Raw genomic sequence first — 22406 nt, 5'->3', positions numbered from 1 at the left:
TCGTAACAATCTTACGAAAAGCAGGCCAGAGCAAGGAATTAAGCCTTAGAGACGTCAGATGATGTACACATGGTCACACTGTGTAGCAGACTGTGAGCAAGTAGCAGAACTGGGTATAAAAATCAGAAACAAGAGACTCAAAAGGAATATAATTAAATTTATTATATTAATGTATTACAGGTCATTTTTGTCTGTTTTCTAAACATGTTATTAACATGGCATTATTTTTGTAGTAAAAAAAGTAAATTCACAAGTAAATTAATTCTACTTGGTTCATATTTGTTTCTTTTGAAGGAGTTTTAATTAACAACACACAAAATATAGAGAGGATCTATACCTATAATGTTTTTAAGTTAAGAAATTCGCCTATTCCACTGATACAATAAGGACAGTAATAAAGACACTAAGATGCACGGTAGGATATCAACACTGCCCAATAGAGTTCAAAGCCATCAGGCATTATTTCAGCAAATTCTTTGGAATTGACTCAATAGACTTATTTGTAGTTAGTTCTTTACTTAACAAATAAGAATTTACTTCAAGAAGCTGCATAATTTTCAAAAATCACCCACCATGTATACATTTGATTCTCTAATTCACTTAAATGTTCACATTTTACCTGGAGCTTGTACAATAAGGACAAGAGCTGAATGGTGTTATCCTTTCAGATACTGCAAAGAGGAGTTTGCTTAGTTTTTCTCTTATAGTTATCTCCACAATGTTTCCCAAATTTAAGTTATAACCTTTCTCAAGATGGATCAGAGTGAAGGTAGAGGGTTCTTTAAAAAAAAAGTAACTTAAAACAACATATGTCTCATGCCTTGATAATGACAATAACCTTTTATAACTACCACTAACTCTTTATGTCAGCCACTTACCACCAATGCATTTTTTCCTCCAGTTTATTTTTTAGTCATGCTACAAATCCAAGTCATCACCTCTCCTTCATGAGAAATCCCACTTACTGAAAATCACTTTGTCTTAAAATTCTTTGGCATTTATTATCTTTACAATTCAATTTAGCACTACTAGGTAGCCAATTTGTGTTATTACTTAAATTTTCCCTGTCTCCAAATTGCAATCTCCTGTAGCATAGAGACCTTCATTTCATAGACTTTTCAGTGCCTCAAAACACTAAATGTTAAATGTACTTCCAAAAAAAAAGCATGCTAAATCTTAATTATAATTAAATATGTACATACATATACAGAATCTATCTAAAACTAGGTTTACAATATTTAGTTATAAAAATTAAAAAATAAACAGATAAACTCTACTTTTAACCCACTACAAACATTACTGTTAATTTTACCACTTTATCCAACAAAGATATCAGTCTTTGCTATAAAAATATTGCCACTGTTTTTAAGCTGCCTTCACACGGAGTACTTGCAAATATTAATTAATTCTATGCATAATTTAATTGGGCAGCTGTCATGTTATAAAACCTGTCTACAAAAGGTCTACTGAGTATGTGCACAGGACAAGTGACATTTATCCCTATTTGGTGTGCACCTGCTTTGAGGTGTCATTACAATTCAGTGAACACGTATATATGTCTCCTAACTCTTGCCTTGTACACAGTGTTCAATCAACACTTTCATCCAATCTTCCTAAAAGGATAGTTCTAACAAGCCTTCAAAACTCTACATTATTATTCACTCGACAATAAATCCTTTATTCTGAAAGAATAAGTCCTGGGGCTGCCTTATCCAATGTACTTAGAATGTAAAAGTGAAGAGTCCATAGCCCCAAGCTCAAATTTGAAGTAGATTTCCAGATAGCCCTTCAATTCCCTCCCTGTACCCTCTAAAATGAGTCTGAACTAACACTAAATCCCAGCCTCAGGTCATAGTTCCACATCCACCATGGCCTTCAGAAACCTCTGTTAAGATAGACTGTGCTGGGTGATTGTGCTTTCTTTCATAAGAACCTATCTGTTTTAACTGCAGTAATTCTTGAACCAGTAGACATTCACTTAAGGAATTTACTCATGAATAGAAAACACAAAAGAGATGATGATATTTGCCGTGCTTTTCCTATAATATTTATTACATTCCTTATCAGAACTCTTCTAAAGAAGAATCAGTTTTGTTGGGCAGCTTAATGACCAAATGAAAACTAAAACTTTGTATCATAATTCTTAACCATTCTAGCATATATATATATATATATAATATACAGCCTCATTGGTACGATGGCTAGTCAAACCATTTTATCAAATGTTCACTAGATTGATTCAACATACAGTTGGGTTCAGGATTAAACATAACAGAAAATTTTGGATCAAATGTAATCAGGTCATGTGCTGAGAAGTCTGCTACAAGGGCCTTCTGCCTAGAAACAAATGTACCACCATCTAAATGCATCTCCTTTACTTGTCAATACCGTATAATGTGGCATGGTGGTGGTTTAATCACTAAGTTGTGTCCTACTCTTTGCAACCCCATGGACTATAGCCTGCCAGGTTCCTCTGTCCATGGGATTTCCCAGGCAAGAACACTGGAGTGGGTTGTCATTTCTTCCTCCAGGGGATCTTCCAGACCCAGGGATCAAACCTAGGTTTCCTGCTTGGCAGAAGGATTCTTTACACTGAGCCACCTGGGAAGCCCCATAATGTGGTATAGGAGAGAAAGATTTTCTCCAGAAAATAGTCTACTTTTTTCTTTAGAACATTCTTCAGTGTTCTATAAAGCAGACACTGGAGTTAGAATAGCTTTCTCAAAGGATGCGATTTCAGGTGATAGTTAAAAAACAACATTATAGAAAAATTAAGGTAATTTTCCCAAATTGATGAATTAAAAACCATTATATTTTCTAAAGATCTCTTGAAGAAAGCCACTTTTGATGCCCTAACGATGTTAGGGCACGTTTTCACAAATGACTCATAAAAAATAGGATGATTACTTTGTAGTCATACCTGATTTTTACAGTCTTAGTATACAGATAAAGTAATACTAATTTAATAATATTCTGACTGAATTTTCTGGGATGACAGTAATTACAATATGTAACTGAAAACACTGGAAAATGTATATATTTGTGTCTCTCTGCATTATCATCATCATTATCCAACTATCAATTAATCTATGGTTTTATTTTGGTAGTAAAAGGAAAAGCTCAGTGACATATTTGGAGTCAAGATATGAATTCTTGGATTGTTAATTTTCTCCTCTGCAAATATGGCATTACTCTCAGTTACACTTTTTCCATTTACTAAATATGTACTTGAAATGTGTATCTTCATGCAACAAAAAATTTTTTTTCTATAATGACCCAGCAGATGGTGCTATTCTGCAATAAACAGCTTGGATTTTGTCAATAAAGTGCTAAGACCTTTTTTTTTTTTTTAAGAATTTTTAAAGTGTTTTATTACTTACCTTGTGCTGCAACTTTTATTGTCCCTTGTTTGGTTTCTGGGGCTTTGCTAGGCTCTTATGAATAAAAAGAGAAATAAATTACCATGAAATACTATTTGAGAAAGATATGTAACAACAAAAAAAGGAAAATTATAAAAACAAACATAAAAACACTGTCCTTGGCATTCACAATTTTTGTTAAGAAATAAACACAATTATTAGGGGAAGTGCTCAGAGTTAGGCTTACTAAGACAAAAATAACTATACCAAATAAAAGAATAAAATTAAGTTTCCTGAAACTGTTTTGCTTCACTGTTAACTGATCATAGGATACTTTGCACTTGCTTAGCACCTGATTTTGAAACTCTCAGAATTCTTTCCACATTGTTTCTGTATTATTAGCCCTTTGAAATGCATGGAGCATTTAGACATAAATAAAATGGCTCATTGAAGGTCACTGTGTGACTGACTAAAGCCCAGGAAAACCAAATTCCAGCATCAACCTTTGACTTAAAATTTCATTCCCTATACAACTGTGGTGCCCATCAACATAACCATGGCCCTGGGCAACAATATCTGTTGTGAGAGAATCAGCAAGTTTCATTTTGAATTTTTCCTCCTTCTTGTCTTAGGGGATTTGGTTGTTTTTGTTTGTTTGTTTTTTCCATTTGTTCAGAATGTTCTCTTGAAAGAAACAGAGTATCAAAAAACCCCTCCACTTTTAAATAATTGAATATATTATGTGAGTAATTAGCATAAAAATAAAGGAGAAATAAAGATTTTTAAAAGGAATGGATCATTGCACACTTCATTAATTGTTCACGATTGTCTTTACTACATTTTCAATACTTGAATTCTCATTTAACAACATGGGAAGGAAGATTTAGTCATTTGTTTCAGATATTAATCTTTATATGTTCATTTACCACATATTTATTTAGGATCCATTATTTTTATGTACTAAGCTAGGTGTAAATGTAGTAATTGATATACACACATATTCAGCCTTTCATTTAATTATCATCAAATGTTTATTATAGATTGTTTAATATTACAGTTCTAGTCAGAGTTAGAAAATAACAAGACTGCATTTGAATAACTTGGCCAAGAATCAAGCAAAGAATCCATGTTTCTTTGGCCAAAATTGAAGAGGTTTAATTTTAATTCATGCTTTACCTCTTGTTGGTAAGATAATTATTTATCTGTATTGTAATCATAGTTATGAAAATGGTACATTTTAATTGTTTTTATATAAAATAAATATTTTTGATCCACATATATGGTTTACACTATAACTAAATTTATTTCTTTAGACAAAATATATTTTGCCAAAATTAAATTCATAGTCCATTCTACCTATGATCTCTTTATTATTAATTTGTTTTTACCTGGAAGAAAACTCCATGCAGCTATCATGTTAGTGCTATCTTTATCACATCTAGATTAGATGATCTCAAATCAGAATTAAGATTTATATTTAGATAGTGGGGATTCCCTAGTGGCTCAGTGGTAAAGAATCTGCCTGCAAATCAGGAGACCAGGGTTCGATCCCTAGATTGGGAAGATCCCCTGGAGAAGGAAATGGCAACCCACTCCAGAATTCTTGCCTGGAGAATTCCATGGGCAGAGGAGCCTGATTGTCTACAATCCATGTGGTCGCAAAGAGTCGGCATGACTGAGTGACTAACACAACAGTGAATTCCTAATTAATATATTTCTAATTCCTCAACCTTATAACTCGCATTTAGTGGTGACTTAATAAATAATTGGTTAATGAAAAGGGAGATGAAAGGATAAAATAACACATAAGAGCATTAAAAAAAAAAAAAGTTCATCATCTAGGCTGCCCAGGTGTTCTACTACTTAAAGTGAAGTCGCTCAGTCGTGTCCGACTCTTTGCGACCCATGGACTGTAGCCCACCAAGCTCCTCCATCCATGGGATTCTCCAGGCAAGACTGGAGTGGGTTGCCATTTCCTTCTCCAGGGGATCTTCCTGACCCAGGGATCGAGCCCAGGTCTCCCACATTGCAGGCAGATGCTTTAACCTCTGCACCATGAGGGAAGCCAAGGTCTCAACATATCAGAATTGTGGAGTAATTCTTAACTTAAAAAAAAGAAAAAAAACTATTTAACAAACCACCATCAGTAAAGTACCTTAGCATTTTATAGTCAAATTTCCACCTATCTTTTCTTTATTTTTAGCTGTATTCTTAGATCACAGACCCTAAAGGATTTCTCCATGTCTAAGATTCTGTTAGACCACCCAGTATACCCAGTTGTGAATTACAGATAGCTTTTCTTAGGGCCTTATTAATAACTTTTCTCATTGATCATTCACCTCATCTCTCAGCCTCAAATCTGTTGAGGACACATACAGAGGTGCTAAGATTTGACATTTGCTTGTGTACAGCACTTCAGTTTTCAAAACCAAGGCTTTAGGAACAGAGTAACTCTGAGAACATAAAAGTACATTAAGAAGACCAGACTTCTTAAAATCCTGTAACAGTAAAAACAATTAAATCCTGACAGACAAGTTTTCATTACACATAATTTTTTGGCCTCCTTTTGATTACTGCCAATTGCAAATGACATAGCCTTTTATTAGGCAAAATTTCAGATATATAAAAAATCAAGATGGTATAGTAAGCTCCATTCTCATTGGTATTTTCAACATTCATTCAAAAATTAAGTGATAGCCAGTCTTATTTCCTCTGTACTACTCACGACCTCTACTATACACATCCCAAATGAAAATTTTATTATATTTTTAAAGTTTTTATTTGATAATTTTTATAGTTATACTTTGGAAATAAAATAGTGATTTAAACAAAAGCCCAGAACAATAAGAAAATTCAACTGAAGTTTATAATAATTCTGAAATCCACAAATAATATTTTGTAGTTCAAAATCAGAGACAGGATGGACCTAGATTTAAGTGTAAGTCTCCTGGGAATATTTTAACAGGAAATTATCAAAATAGTTATTGTACTTTGATAGTATTCCTAGCTTCCTGAAACATGTTGTATTTATACAAATTGTTATGAATCAGATTAGCCAAACATTTTAGTGTCTTCTGATTGCTTATGCTTGAAATAATCATCTAACAAGCTGAAAAAATACTGTGAGTCTGCAAATATTTTGTTAAGAAATCAATTTTGCATATAAGTTTAATATTAGTTTATTATCATGAACTTTTCATTTACAGGGCTCTGTTTATACCCTGACTTCTTTTAATGTGATGTGTGAATCCACTGAGCTTAGAACTGTAGGATTCAAATGTAACTTTAACAGTAAGGGTAGTTTTGTAAATTCAGTGACAGACACCTTTTAAAAAATGTTTCTAGTTGAAAACTGTAGGATTCAAATGTAGTATTTTAAAAATCTAATTATGAAAGTGACCAAAATTCCAGTTGACTGATTTTAAATGAGACATTACATTTAAGAAATCATTTCATTTTTAAGATAACACAAAATTAATCTGAACTCCCTTTTTCTCTTTTCACTGATCCTGTATTATACAGAAAGTGTTTTAATTTTAAATTTCAGAATTTTATTTTCACTAGCACATACTGTGGCCCTGATTACATTTGGCAAGTTGCAGAATTCACTATTTCAAACAAACTTATTTTTAATTTTCTTTTTTTTTTATTTTTAATTTTCATGGATGAGGAAATATAGAAATTTTTTTAAGGGTATAAACTAAAAACATTTAAGGAACAAAAAATTTCCCTAGGATTCAAATTAAGACTTAAACTTTTATTAATTTTCTAAAATGGACTAGAAACATTTTTTAAAACCTGTCTGTCACTAATTATGCAAGAGTACAAGGCATTTAGACAGTTAGGTGAGAAAACTAAATATAGAAAAGTCAAATGACTTTTCCACAAACCAGAAGAAAAATGAATATTTATTAGTTCAGAAGTGAAACAACAATATAAAAGCCTCCTTGATCCGTCAAAAATAAACATCCTTTTCAAGTAATATACCAGAAACTAATGACAAATTATCTTGCAATCCAAGGAGCTGCTAAATCAATCTCTAAATTTTTGTTTCCGAGTCTTATAAGATCCAGTATTATTTTTAGGTGTAGATACTCCCCAAGTAGAAAAAGATTGGCAATTAAGCTAAAAGTTACTACACACTTAAGAACTCTTAAGCTAACTAAACCTCTTGTGCTTGTAGCTCCAGGAAAGCATACTTCAGGGGTATTGCACATTTCAGTATGATAATAACCCCACTGAGATGAAATTAATCATGAAGCAGCCTTCGGCCATCCTGTCTGACCATGGGGACTGAAGCCTGAAAGGTGGGCCTATTTGCTGCCAGATATGCAAATTGCAAAAGGTGCACAATGCAGAAACATGAATAATTTATCAAAATAATCTGTTATTGCTAGAGGTTAAAAATCTGAATAAACTGGCAGCATCGCTACAATAGGTAGCATAATTTAGCTAGCCTATTTTTTTTCCCAGAAAATCTTACCTGATTAAGCAATGTGTTTTGTATGTTGTATTTGCCTTAGACTCTAAATAGACTTTAATTTAGTAGCATAGCATTATTGAGTTTAATTCAAAGGAAAAAAGAAAAAAAGATTCTTCAAGGTTTGCTAAAATATAGTCCTGATTTTTTTTTTAATCTTTAAGAATACAGACTATGTTTTCCATAAAAACCATTAAGTATTTCTTAATTTGAAAAAAAATAATTTTGATGTTTAGTTAAATTTAAGTCAAAATCTACCTATAGTTTCTACACACACATGGGGTCAGATTTTTCCTTATTACTTGAAAAGAAGCAAGCTTAAGGAGAAAAGAAGCTGGAAAATATCAGTGAGAATATTTACAATTAGAGAATCGGGCATTTCCTCTCAAGGCATCATGTAGCTCTCTGAACGTGTAAGAATGGCAGGTTTCTTAAACATTTAACAATTTAGAGTTGAAGATCAAGGTATAAATTTATTTAAACAATTAAAAGAAGGAAACCTGTTTTAATAGAAAGAGAAGATATGAAAGAGACACAGATCAATTGGCCTTTCACTTTAAAAAATATCTGGCATGTTGGGGCAAGGCTGGCGATTCCATTTAGATCAAGATAAAGCCTCCTGCCATACAGCTAGTAAAACAATGGAATATGATACCATGGGAAGATGAGTCCCATTCCTGGGGATGCCAGATACATATCTGTTTTAGAGAGGTCCTCAATGTATCTACTTAAAGCAAAAAGGCAGTCCCGGATGATCACTCTAGGTCCCTTTTTACTTCTGTAACACCTTTCTAAAATCAGTGACTATGAACAAAGTGAAGAGTATTTGAAAAAATTACCTATGTTATGTTTTAATGGCAAATCTCTTATTTATTTTTATTATTGAGGCTTACCTTGGTAGTCCTCCCTTACAATCAAATAATGATCCTCTTTTCTTTGATTAAATTGTAAAAGCAAATATTTTGACCGAGCACTTTGGACTAATTCTCTTAGAACAATTAGGACTCAAGTAGAAACTTGATTCTTTTATTGAAATAAATGTTATGACCTGGAAAAATTATTCTATTCCCAATATAAGTGAGTTATGCTCTCACCCAAAATTGATTTTGGCTCTTAAAGCAAAATAAAACAAAATTTTTAAAGTCAGTAATTTATTCTAGCAAATAAACTATTTTATTCTATATATATATTATTACATAAACATATCAAGAAAAAATTTGTGACTGTTCAATCATATTTTTCAGGTAAAGTTTGTCTTAAAAATTAAGATATGTGTTGGTATATTCTCCAACTCATAACTTGTACATAGAAAGGAGACTGATTTCCTCACTAAGTGATATCATGGACCATCATGATCTAAATTCAGCCCTTAAAACCACCAGCCCCTTGTAACACAGGTAGCTAAACCCAGTGCTCTGTGACAACCTAGAGGGGTGGGTTGGGGTGTGGAGGCGGGTCAGAGGTTCAAGAAGGAGGGGATATATGCATACTTATTCACACATGCTATGTTGTGCAGAAACCAACACAACACTGTAAACCAATTATCCACCAATTAAAAATAAAAAATTAAACCCATTCATTGATAATATTATTCAACATGTCATGTTTCAACCTGCCAAAACCATTTTTGTTGGAAAAATAAAGAAATACACATTTAATAATAAAAAATCACTAGCCCATATTGTTCTAATATTAGTAAACAGTGTCTGTTAATATTACTATTCTGTTTTTCATTTTCTAGAAAATAAAAAATATACATGTATCTCTTTTATCTCATTACCCAATCAGGGAATGCTATAAATAAACAGAATTGTTAAATGCAACTGTATCCATATGAAAAAAAACATGTGTATATATATATATATATATATATATATATATATATGGATAGTAGAAGTAAAAACTGAGAGCAAAGACTGATTTACTTTTAAGTCTTTAACACAGTTCTTGGCACTAGAAGGCATCTAGTCAATGATTTTGTATGGATACATGAATAATTATTAGGAGACAAGCTGTTTAAAAAAGGCATTGTTATATGCCTGAAATTCTAAACGAAATGGGTAGCAAATATCCTAATAAAACTGCTCAAACTCACTGAGTTTTTTTTCCTCTACAATACTGCAGATATCAAAATTTGAAGATATTATAATCTGCTTCAAAGAGAATCTATGTTTTTTGTAAAAATGGCAAAGTTTATAAAATGCAGATCTATCACACTGAAAATTAGCATGATTTCCAAAAAGAAGAATCCTTAATAGAGAGTCCTAAATCAAGCAATCTAAAGAAGAATTAAGTTATATTTTTAAAGAAACACTTTCAGCTGTACTTTGTCTTCAGGTTTAACAGACAGTTTAAGGTTAAACAACTCCCAATTTGATATTAAATGAGAACCCTTTCTCCAAATAATTACTGAGTTCCATTGCTCATTCTTGCTTCAGTATTTATTGTACTCATGCTTACTGGGGACAGGAACCATAATACTCAGTGTAAGGACTAGTTCCACCCATAGTCTGGTAATGGATACTATATGAAAAATGCTAAATGAAAAATACAGTAATCTGAGTTCTGGATATGGGTAATTTTTAAGGAGGCAGGTAATAGGTAAGGCTTGAAGGAAAGTACAGAGTCACAGGGGAAAGGGAAAGAAAGTTACAAATTGAGTGACTGATTCAGTATTCCTGTGGATTATGGATCAATCTATCTGGGGCAGAAGAGTCTCCTTTGTGTTAAAGAGAAGTAAAAATAAAAGTTTTCAGTTCCCTAAAAGTAAATTATGGTCAAAATACTAACCTTGAAATCTCAGTAAATGAGATGTACTTTTTTCTTAGAACACTAAGAGCCATTACATTTTTGGGCAAGGGAGTTATATAGCAATGTTTTGAAGAGATAAGACTCTCTGTGATTGTCAGGAGAAAGGAAGCACGGGAGCCAGGTAAATTGTCACCAAAGTATTCCAGTTGCAAGATGATAATGTCTAAGACTAAGCGAGTGTTCATGGAAATGAAAGAAATTAATAAGTCAGACATTTAACAGCCTTCTTTTTCTTCTCTAGATGTGCCTGACATGTACTTAGGAGGAAAAAGAAGGCTGTTTATTAAAATATGACAGGCTTGGGCCCTGATAAACAGAACTGGTTTTAATATAATTTAATTGAAGTTCATAACACAAATACATATTACGTTTGAGACAGTAGTGTAACTTCAAGTGAAAACACTGAGTAGACAATGGGAAAATATACGGCCTTTGAAGAGAGATGGAGATTTTCATCATCTGCATAAAGGTTAAATTAATGTTATGAGAGTGAGAGTGAACAGTTTCTCCAATGGACAAACAGAAGGCCTTCAGTTACCTTGAGAAAAATGCTGGTTAATAAGGTATAAGAACAAATCAGAGGTTAATTTCAACAAGGTCAATGAAAGAGGATATTTAAAACATGAGGAAATAAACCTCAGGATCAAATAAAAAAGGAGTTCATTTTGATATCTAGAACATGATTTTGGAATTGGGATGCAAATAGCAGGGAGACTATTGTTTTATGCTGGTCACGGCCTATCGATAACCTATGCTGTGTCAGGACAGGCCCTGATATTCCTAGTATGAGTGCAAGACACCTTCAGCAATAATTATCAGGAAACTAGTGAGGGGTCAGAAAAATTACTTATCAGTCCCGGAAATTACATTACACAATCTGGGGGTCACAAAACAAGTTCTTGAGGAGAAAGAGAAGGAGAGAGAGAGGGTTAGCAAACCTGGAGCTCTGCCTTTGTTGGGGTCAAGGTTTTTCTGGGCTCACTGTTGATGAACATAAAACATAAGAGCAGGAATTTTTTTTTGGGAAAAAAAGGTTTGGGAAGAGAGAAAAACAAGAGGCCCAAATGGTTGGTTATTGAAATAAACCAAGATCTCTAAAAAGAAAGAAAGAAGCTTGGAGTGTTGAAGTGGGCTGTGAGCCCAGAGCAAGGTACCTCTCTGAGATAGCCATCTAGGAAGTGTTCACTTATTTGAAGCAGATGGCTCTGAAACCAAAACTTAAGTCAGGCACTTGAGCTGAAAAAAGGAAAAGCCAACTGTCAGGGCTTATACTATATCTGTCTTTAAGTGCTTAAGGTAGGCAGTGACCAAATCAAGGTGAAGCATGTAAGTCATTTATTTGACAAGTGTGGCAAAAAACCATAGGGGGGGAAAAAGTGGCTTGAAGGTAGCAGGAAAATCAAGCAAGCACTGTTTTCAAAATAAGGGACTCCTATTTTATTTGAAGAGAGCAGAAAAAACCTTGATGGAGATAAAAATATTAAAAAGTCTGGGGGAATTTCCTGGCAGTGCAGTTAGGACTCCACACTCCCACTGCAGAAGGCACAGGTTCCATACCTGGTCAGGGAACGAAGATACCACATGCCATGATGCAACCAATAAATGAATTTTTAAAAAAGCCTTGGAAGTGGGAAAGCTATTAAGGTGGCAAGATCCCATGATGTGAGAGAGGGCATAATAAAATGCACAGGTGGGCAGAAAGGCATCTCTTCCTCTGGAAATCAAAATTACCCTATTAAGTGTGAGTCAAGCCCAACTATTTCCTGCAAGGGCAATATTGTGATCAATTATGAGTACAAGGAAGACATCCAAATTCAAAACACATTCAATTTAACTGAAAATTGAATTTTATTAAATAAATAAAAAGTTTGAGATAAAAGGATAAAAAGAAGAAAAAAACTACTAGAGGGAATAATTGAAAAAAATGTAAAAACAGTAGCAAATAGTGATATAAAAGATGATAGTTGAGAGAAAAAATGGGAAAAATATTTGAGATTCAATTTATTATTCAAATGACTCAGATTTTCTAATGCATAAAATGTCATTATTAAACATTGTATATAAGTATTCTGATATATCAAGATGATAGGGCAATCTTTTTTTCTCTAAAACTAAAGAGGACTATTTGGCAAATAGTTAACACATCTAATTAAGACAGAAAGTAATATTTGATTATTTTCTTCTATCTGGTATAAAGATTTTAATCTTATCCTTGGGCCTTTACTAACACTGAAAAAGAGCAAAATACTTTGAAGAAGTGACACTTAATTTTTGAAGCTATGTATTATGACAGATGCCACGTTTGAGGTTTTTCCTCTAATCTATTATGTAAAGCATGTGATTAATTATTTGTTTAAACATGAAGGTGATTTTATTTGCTCTTTGTTATCTCTGGGATGCTTGGGAAAATATGCACTACACATTTAGGATGAAATGTCACTGCAAGAGTCATGGATAATCATCTATATTTATTCCTAATTTTAGAGATTGAGGATTCATTGTAATTCATTATGATCTGTTCTTTAGCGCACATTTGTGTCAGAGCTCTAAGAGCTCAAATGCTATAACTAGCAGTTCACACATGATCGATCCAGAGAAATAAATGGGCTTCACATTGTTGTCCTCCCTGGAAGGATATTTCACCACTTTGTGCTCTCCTTTCCATCAATGTTGAAGGGAATTATGTACACCTCTCGGAAACAGTAGTTCCCAATATCAAAGATGCAGATTTATACTTAAATTGATACTTAAAAGGAAGCCTACAGGTTCTCTTAACAGTAAAATGACAAGCTGAGGTTACTGAGGATTGACATTGCTCTGAAGCCCACATTTTCACATATTGCAGCAAATGTACTGCTTTCCCTGGGGATCAGCCAATGAAGCATAATGGTTTACTTTAGCAGCCGGTCTCTACCTTCGAATATTCAAAATCCACGCTCATGTGCACAAATAAGGGAGTTAATATTCAATTACTGGAGCAAGATGCACAGAGGCATTTGAGAGCAAGTCAGTGAAAACACCTTCCCACATACTTTGGTAAAAGGCAGGGTATTAATCTTGTTCTAACAAATGATTAAACTGAAACCCACTCTTGGAGCTGTAAGGCTTCCAAAAAGCCCATCTCCAACACCCCACAGATGGACAGGATTCCACACAACCCATGTGATGGCAGGAGAAGTTTTATAAACATGAACTACTATACATATCTGAGTTCAGAAGTCAAAGAAGAGTTCAAAAATCTATGTTAAGAATGAAATTACAATTGACTCTTTGTAGAGCATAAAATATTTTGAGGACTTTAACACTGATAAGAAATTTCAGAAGCAAGCAGAATAAGTTCCTGTATTATATGATGGGGCTAGAGGGAGAAGGTAAAAATTAAGGATGCAATAGACACTAACATGTTAAATCCTCAGAGCAGAGATTTAGTAAATAATCACCTATCTCTAAAACAAGCTTAGATAGTGATGGGAAATTTTAGAAATCAACTTAATTTCAAAAAAATCCCTGATAACATGGCAGACAAATTATTGGAAAATGCTATCACAGGAGGGCTGAACATTCCACCAATGGTCTCCCATATGTGTGCAATGTGGGAGACCAGGGTTCCATCCCTGGGTTGGGAAGATCCCCTGGAGGAGAGCACGGCAATCCATTTCAGTTGCCTGGAGAATCCCCACAGACAGAGGAGCCTGGCGGCCTACAGTCCATGGGATCTCAAAGAGTCAGACACGACTGAGTGACTAAGCACCGCATAGCACACACGTATCTAACCAAAATTTCAAGCTCTAGAACCAGAGAACACTCAATAGATGACTAATACCAGGAAGGATGTTCTATCTCTTGAATAGTGGGCAGAAACTTAGTGTGGTACCTCAGTACTTCGTGCTGACATGTTCAAAATATTGATTTATCTTCGCCCATATTTGACTCTCTATATGAGTCCTGGGGATATATGTCAACCCAAATTTCTAAAAATTTTATAGATTCCTCATCCATTAGTTATTGAATTTTCTAGAAGATCAGATAAACAAAAATACACAGATTAAAATCATAATCAGATATTTCTTAAACAAAGCAAAAAGCCAAAATAGAATAACAGAAAACAAAAAAATAAAAACCTATGAATATTCTGCATATTATATTCAACAAAGGTGTATTTCACAGACATCAATACTGTATGTTACATTAAGTTCTAGAAAGTACTCACCAAAATATTGTAAACTCACTTCTGTATTTGAATAAAATTTCCAATTTTTGTGCATCAATAGAATTTCTAAAATCATTTGCATAAATTATTTCACTTGATTTATGTCACAATCCTATCAGACAGGCAGGCAGGCCTATGCTAAGTCATAAACATTCCGATTCCTAGTCCAGTATGTTTTCAACATAGAAAGTCTTATCAACTCTTTTCATTTAATGTCATTGTTTCTTGGAGTTTTAAATTATAAAAATTAATATAAAGTTTAAAATGTTATGGCATATTTGTTGTATATTTTATTTTATATTATATGTATACAATGAAGAGAAGATAATTTCTCATTTATCTTGCTATAAATCATCTTGATAGCCGTATATAAACACAGGCAAATCTTTTAATACAAACAGTTCTGGCCTTAAAAAAATAACAATGGCAATACTAACAACTAATTTCTATAGTACTTTATTGCTGTTGTTTAGTTGCTAAGCCATGTCTGACTCTTTTTTGACCCCCATGGACTGTAGCCCACCAAGCTCTTCTGTCCATGGGATTTCCCAGGCAAGAATACTGAAGTGGGTTGCCATTTCCTTCTCCAGGGGATCTTCCCAACCCAGGGATCGAACCCACATTTCCTGCCTTGGCAGGTGGGTTCTTTACCCTTGAGCTGCCAGGAAACCCAGACAGTAATTTATAGAAAATCCTGTGTTATTTGCCTTAAACAAGAAAGAAATGCATTATTTCATGTTACAAACATAACAAAATTGAAGGTTGCCTTTTAATTACTTATCTTGTTGGGCATAAAAGAGTGTCAGTATTACAGTATCATGCTAAATTAGTGTATTGTTATTACAAGGATATTAATTGTACATGTGCCCCAATGTTCACTGTAGCACTATTTACAATAGCCAGATCATGGAAGCAAACTAAATGTCCATCAACAGAGGAATGGATAAAGATGATGTGGTATATCTATACGATGGAATATTACTCGGCCATAAAAAAGAATGAAATCAGGCCATTTATAGAGACCTGGATGGACCTGGAAACTGTCATACAGAGTGAAATAAGTCAGAAAGAGAAAAGCAAATATCATATAATATTATGCAGAATTTAGAAAAATGATACAGATGAACCTATTTGCAAAGCTGAAATAGAGACAGACGTAGAGAACAAACGTGTGGATACCAGAGGGAGGAGGGCCCAATGGGATGAATTGAGAGACTGGGACTGACATATATACATTACTGTATAGAGCAGATGACTAATTAAAACCGACTGAATAGCACAGGGATTCTGCTCACTGCTCTGTGGTGAACCTAAATGGGAAGGAAATCAAAAGAAGAGGGGACACATATATGCACATAGCTGACTCACTCTGCTGTACAGCAGAAACTAACACAACACTATGATGTAACTATACTCTAGTAAAAGCTCATTTTAAAAAGTGGGAAAAAGAATATTAATTATAAATAAAACAATGATCTTGATGGAGGATAAATGTATTTATCCCCAAATTCTTTATATTCAAAATAATCCTTACAAAAATATCCAAATAATGGCACCAATTGTATTCACCAAAAATAGAAGAATAAGATCTAGTTCTACTACGTTTTAGTTAACTTTGGATTCATAATTTATTTATTTCTATTGAGTTTGGTTGCCTTCACATGAATTTAATCTTTGAATTGTGCCTAAAATTTTTCTTTTTAATCATTTAAAGTCTATAATATATTTTAATGATTTTGAAGTCAGATCATTTGAAGAAAATTTTTTTAAATCTAGATTTTTTTATATTTTAGAAGATTGTCAAAATAATGAAACAAATTAATTTGGTCTAAGAAAAATCATTTCATATGATTTACATTTGGTGTTATAAACCACTGTCTCAGTTAAAAGGAGCTTGCTGGGCTTTAAAAAAGGAAGATAATCTTTGAGAGTCTCTCCTGAGATCTAACACTTAAGGAATATCTGAAAACAGAGCATGAGTTTCTTTTGTGTATTGATAAGAACAATGGTATCTTTGAATTCAATAAATGCCAAATAAAGAAATGCACAAAGAACACAGCATGCTATGCACACAAATGTTCAAAGTTATCCTACAAATGGGACCATATAGTTGATTTCAAATTAAAGTCTTAAAGAAGTGGTTCAGATATGAAATAGATCTGAAGGTAGTAATGCATATATTTGATGTTTGAAGAATTTAAACTGTGGCATTCCTAATTCCATTCAAGCAGGCATTGGCATACTTTATAAAAAATTAAATTATGATATTTCAGATGGCAGTTAACCCCTTTGTTCCTGATTATTCCTAAATCAAAATCTGTATACCCATTTACACAAAAAAGAAAAAATGAAAAAGACACAGTCCTAAAAATAACATGAATTTGTTTCAATTACATTAAAATTTTATATGAAGAATTTTAGTTTTAATGTTATTTAGTTAACTTGACAATTTCTCAACGAAAGTGAAATTGCTCAGCTGTGTCCAACTCTTTGCAACCCCATGGACTGTAGTCCCTGGAGTTCTCCAGGCCAGAATACTGGAGTGGGTAGCCTTTCCCTTCTCCAAGGGAGCTTCCCAACCCAGGGATCAAACCCAGGTCTCTCACATTGCAGGCGGATTCTTTACCAGGTGAGCTACAAGGGAAGCACAAGATTACTAGAGTGGGTAGCCTATCCCTTCTCCAGCCGATCTTTCTGACCCAGGAATTAAAATGGGGTCTCTTGCACTGCAGGCAGATTCTTTACCAACTGAGCTATCAGGGAAGCCCAATGGGATAGCATATATTTGGTGTGCAAATCTAATATTTAAATATCCTACATGCTACTGTTGTTCTTAATTAGTTGCTAAGCTGTGTCTCTTTTGTGACCCAATGGGCTGTAGCCTTCCAGGCTTCTCTGTCCATGGAATTTTCCAGACAAGAATACTGGAATATATTGCCATTTCCTCTTCCAGAGAATCTTCCCGACCCAGGGATCAACCTCGGGGCTCCTGTGTCTCCCGCATTGGCAGGTGGGTTCTTTATCATTAGCACCACTTGGAAAGCAAATATCTCCTGGACACCATATTTTAATTATCATATGCATCATATATAGAGAGAAGGGTTATTACACTACAGAAATAAATTTTAAATTAGTGGCATGTAACTTTTTATTTGTGTGTGTGTGTGTGTGTGTGTGTGTGTGTGTGTGAAAGTCTCTCAGTCATGTCTGACTCTTTCTGACAATATGGACTGTAGCCCGCCAGCCTCCTCTGTCCCTGGAATTCTCCAGGCAAGAATACTGAATTGAATTGTCATTTCCTTCTCCAGGGGATCTTCCTGATCCAGGGATCAAACCCGGGTCTCCCACATTGCAGGCACATTCTTTACTGTCTGAGCCATGAGGGAAGCCCCATACTACTAAATAATAAGTTAAATCACACACAAATATATTTTTTGTAAATAAGAGAGTTAATAACATCAAAACTGATATAAGATTCTCAATAGATTTTCACTGTTTTCTGGTATAGAAGAGTTGATATATAGATTTATGAATTTATAGATTTTAGTCATCCATTATGGTGACAGTTATTATTTTAGCCAATATTCAGATATTATTTGTTCCCTTGATGAATTTGCATTATAACATGCTCCATAAATAGGATCAAACTTCTGCATAAATAATGTATAATTTGCATTTGTATGTCTTAATGAACGAAGTACCAGAGATACATTTTTAAAAGCAGGTTTACATGAGAAACTGAACATGAACATTAGGTAGTCACAGCAGACAGGTGAATCTTCAAAAGTGGATCATCCAATCAAAGCAGATACTGTGTTTAATAGTCTGAAAAGGCACTTATGACACATAAGGTATTATATATGGTTTTAAGAAACTTTTGGGCATTGTATTCACAGTTTTAAAGAGTCATAGTTTCCACTAAACAAACATTAACCAAAAAAAAAAAAAACCCTGTTCACTGTTATAAGTGAATCTTTCACTGGAAAGATGAAAACATTTGTGTGGAGTGATCATTAGGCTATATTGAGAGAGAGAGGGAAAAAAAGAGAGAGAGAGAATGATATTTCTCCTTTACCTTAAATCATGTTGTAGAGCTTTGGAAATCTTGGTATATGTCTTCTAAAATGGGGACTGAGGGGATAGAGATTCGTGCACTTACACCTGTCTGACACCTGGAAAAGTCTAAGGTGAGACACTGTCTCTCGAGTGGTCCACAGCAGCAAAGCAAAGATGGTGATAAGGTAATAACAACAGGTTGAGGAAACTGAAGGTACTTAAGCAGCTAGCTACCAGAGGCCAGTCACAATTATGGGACAACAGTCAGGTTGCTCCAGTGCAGAGATTTAAAAGAATCTAAAATAGTACCTCATGAGAGAAGGAATCAATCGGCTTTGGACATCTGCCACTAGGACAGAAGGCAGCAAAGTCGTATATAACACTTGAGGCAGTGAGGTACGATTGTGTCCGTCGTCCCTGCTGCCTCCCCTTCACTCCGACCCTGGAGGGGACGAAGGCAGGGTGTTGCGGCAATCAGCTGCCAGGCAGCAGAGTACGGAACAGGGCCAGGAAGCCCGGGGCACCCCACCCACACTTACAGGCTTCCAAGCTCAGGGCAAGGTCAAGCTAACCAATGGGAAACTTCTTACCTGGGGTGGATGTTGGGAGCTTTCGTATTAGACTGGATTTGGAAGTCTTAAATGCTTGTAGGAAATACCATTGTTTTTATTCTGAGCATGATCAGGAAAAAATATAGGGTCTTTTTCAGATTTCACCCAATGGGGTAGAGAAAAGCAAGTCTAGAGAGAGGTGTTTGCAGTGGTAGTCAATGAAAGAACAAAGGTGCTTACTGCTTACACCCAGCTGAATACAGCATGTTTTAGGAACTGCAGGCATAAAAACAGCACGGGGGCTCTCCTCTGTACTCTTATTTGTGCTTGGTTTCCTCTCTTTTTATCTTCACATCCAACTACTCTTTTTCATCCAATCTCATACGCCATCATTCCTGGAAACCTCTCCCCTCCCATCCCCACAGAGCAAGTTCTCTCTCATTCCTCTGAGCCTGCACTGCACCTCAGCAGGACCTTTCTTAACATACCTATACCTTCTGTGTGTGATTTCATTGTTCACATATGTTTCCCTCTCTCTCCCTAATCTACACATGCAATGAGAACAGACTTTCCAGATGCATCATTTTTCTTTTGTCGTATCTATTTCTGAGAGGAGTAACTTACTGAGCTATTTTGCAACCCACATGTATAAATTAATTTCCAACCTTGCAACCTCAGAAGTAGCCATCCACACTCCTTGTTTCAATTTACCTGGCAGAACACATTTTTAAGAGTAATATTCTCTAATGAGAAATTTTATAGCTAATTTATAAGTGGTCCATAGCATCCTTGTTCCGACAGATGCTCTTCTCCACAAAGAATTCAAGGTCAAAGATGTTACCTTTATGCACGTAGAAAAGATGTTATCTTTCAGGACTTTAACATGATATATTCCACACTGAAATCCTACAGTGCAGAAACCAATTTAAGCTAACTCATTGTTTTCTAAACATATTTGATGACAGGATGAGGAATAAATACTTTTTGCTTCTCACTAACACTAATGATGTTATTAATACTATATAGTCATTTATTCATTAGATGCTTATTGAATACCCATAGCTCCCTGTATCTGTGTAGAATATTTATAGTTTACACAGCTCTGTAACATACATATTCTTCAGTTCAGCCAACAAGACGGATAGTAGTCAGCAATTCAACCTTCTGAACAATGTGGATTGGTGAAAAGAACATAAATATTGTGTTTAAAAAGGTTAAGCTTAGAATCCCAGCCTTACCACAGTAGTATTTTATATCCTTGAGCATGCTTAGGTTTTCAAAGGCTCAAACTGCTCTGAGGACTAAATGAGGTTGCATATGTAAAGTACTGAGCTCAATACTTTGAGCACAATGGACACTTGCAGATGTATGCCTTCCACCGAGTCAAAGTTTCCTAATTATGGATAGCACTCATTAATCCTCCTTAATTTTGAACAGAAGCATGATATACATGTTACACTGTACTCAGCTCTGTCAGTTAAAACCAAGAAAGTGATTTCAAAAAACAAGACTGAGATCTAGTGAGAGACAATTAAATGCCTAGCGCTGTGCGCTATGTTACACTGCAGGAACAGAACGCCAGTCTATCCAGAGGGGCAGGAAGCGATGAAGTTTTATGGAAATAATTACTGGATAAAAACAGAAGAGATGGAGAGGTGAAGATAAGGGTTCAAGATAAGGTGAAGATATGGTTTTTATCTTATAAAACCTTTCTAAAGAAAGAAGCCTCTGAAAGAAATGAGAGTGTAAGAGAGAACTGGATGACTTTAAATGATTGGAGAGAATTTTGTGTGGGGAAACAGTTATCAAGAGGTGAAATTAGAGACAGAGCGGGAGAGACATCAAAACCCTTCAATTTGGACTTTATCCTAAGGACAAAGTAAAGCTTCAGCAAATTATGTGGAGAGTAAAATAAGCAGCTATAAAAAAAAGAAAGAAAAGAAAAGTGAAGTCGCTCAGTCGTGTCCAACTCTTTGCGACCCCATGGACACCAGGCTCCTCCGTCCATGGGATTTTCTAGGCAAGAGTACTGGAGTGGGTTGCCGTTTCTTCTCCAGGGAACTTCCCGACCCAGGGATCAAACCCAGGTCTCCTACATTGTAGACAGACGCTTTCCGTCTGAGCCACCACTTGATCTTAGCCAAACAGGCCAAGAAGTGATGCATGATATGAATCCCTGCACTGCAAATTATGTGGTTTAGACTATGGGCTTTCCAGAATCAGCCGAGAAGGATTAAACAGTGCTCCAGACTAAAGGTAACAGTATTCTGGACTAGAACTGAGGTTGTGGAGACCTAGAGCAGTAAGTAGGAAGGTGTGAGAGACAGACTTTTGAGCCATGTCTATGCCCAAGAGTAGGAAGTCACACAGAACTCTGTATCTACCCTCTTCTACTACAAGCACCTAGCATCAGGGCAATATGTACTTGTAAAAATCACCAAATAATAGTACAGTAAAAACTGAAATAATGATCAAAAAAGCAAAATAATCCAAAATATATGATTAAGCACAACTATAACACTGTACTTTTCATTTATTTTATTTTCTCTTTCATTGAATCCAAAAGTGACTTCAATGCATATTTACTGTGTACCCACAATGTATAATTAGGGAATTTATAGCAGAAGCAACAAAAACAAATAAATACAGGTCAATGGAAAAGTATGCTTGTATTAATTAAAAATGCACAATTTCATTAAAATGATAATGGGTTACATCATTGTCTATATAATTGAGAGTCATAAATATCATGATTGAAAAGACTTTGGGGGTGAAATAGGATTTCAATGAGAAGGAACAGATAAACATTCATTATGAAATAAAGAAATGAAAAGCTTAATATTTCTGAGGATTACATCATTTATTTCTTTCCCTTAATGTTTCTAAATGATTCTGTGCTGTGTGCAAAATCATTTCAATCATGTCCAACTCTTTGCAAC

The 22406-nt window shown here is 34.6% G+C and overlaps 1 protein-coding gene across 32 annotated transcripts in view; it reads right to left on the bottom strand.

Moving 5' to 3' along the window:
* The window catches only part of TRDN (triadin), a 405761-nt gene that overhangs the window by 142285 nt on the left and 241070 nt on the right, over nt 1-22406 (bottom strand). For all 32 annotated transcript variants that reach the window (XM_052645523.1, XM_052645524.1, XM_052645525.1 and 29 more), the window contains one exon: nt 3381-3434. In XM_052645523.1, coding sequence (XP_052501483.1) covers nt 3381-3434 — 54 coding nt within the window. The remainder of the gene's footprint in view (nt 1-3380; nt 3435-22406) is intronic.

Source organism: Budorcas taxicolor, chromosome 9, assembly GCF_023091745.1.
Source record: "Budorcas taxicolor isolate Tak-1 chromosome 9, Takin1.1, whole genome shotgun sequence".
NCBI lineage: Eukaryota > Metazoa > Chordata > Mammalia > Artiodactyla > Bovidae > Budorcas > Budorcas taxicolor.
The sequence above is the reverse complement of the archived record's forward strand: the minus strand, read 5'-3'. Positions and strand labels throughout refer to the sequence as shown.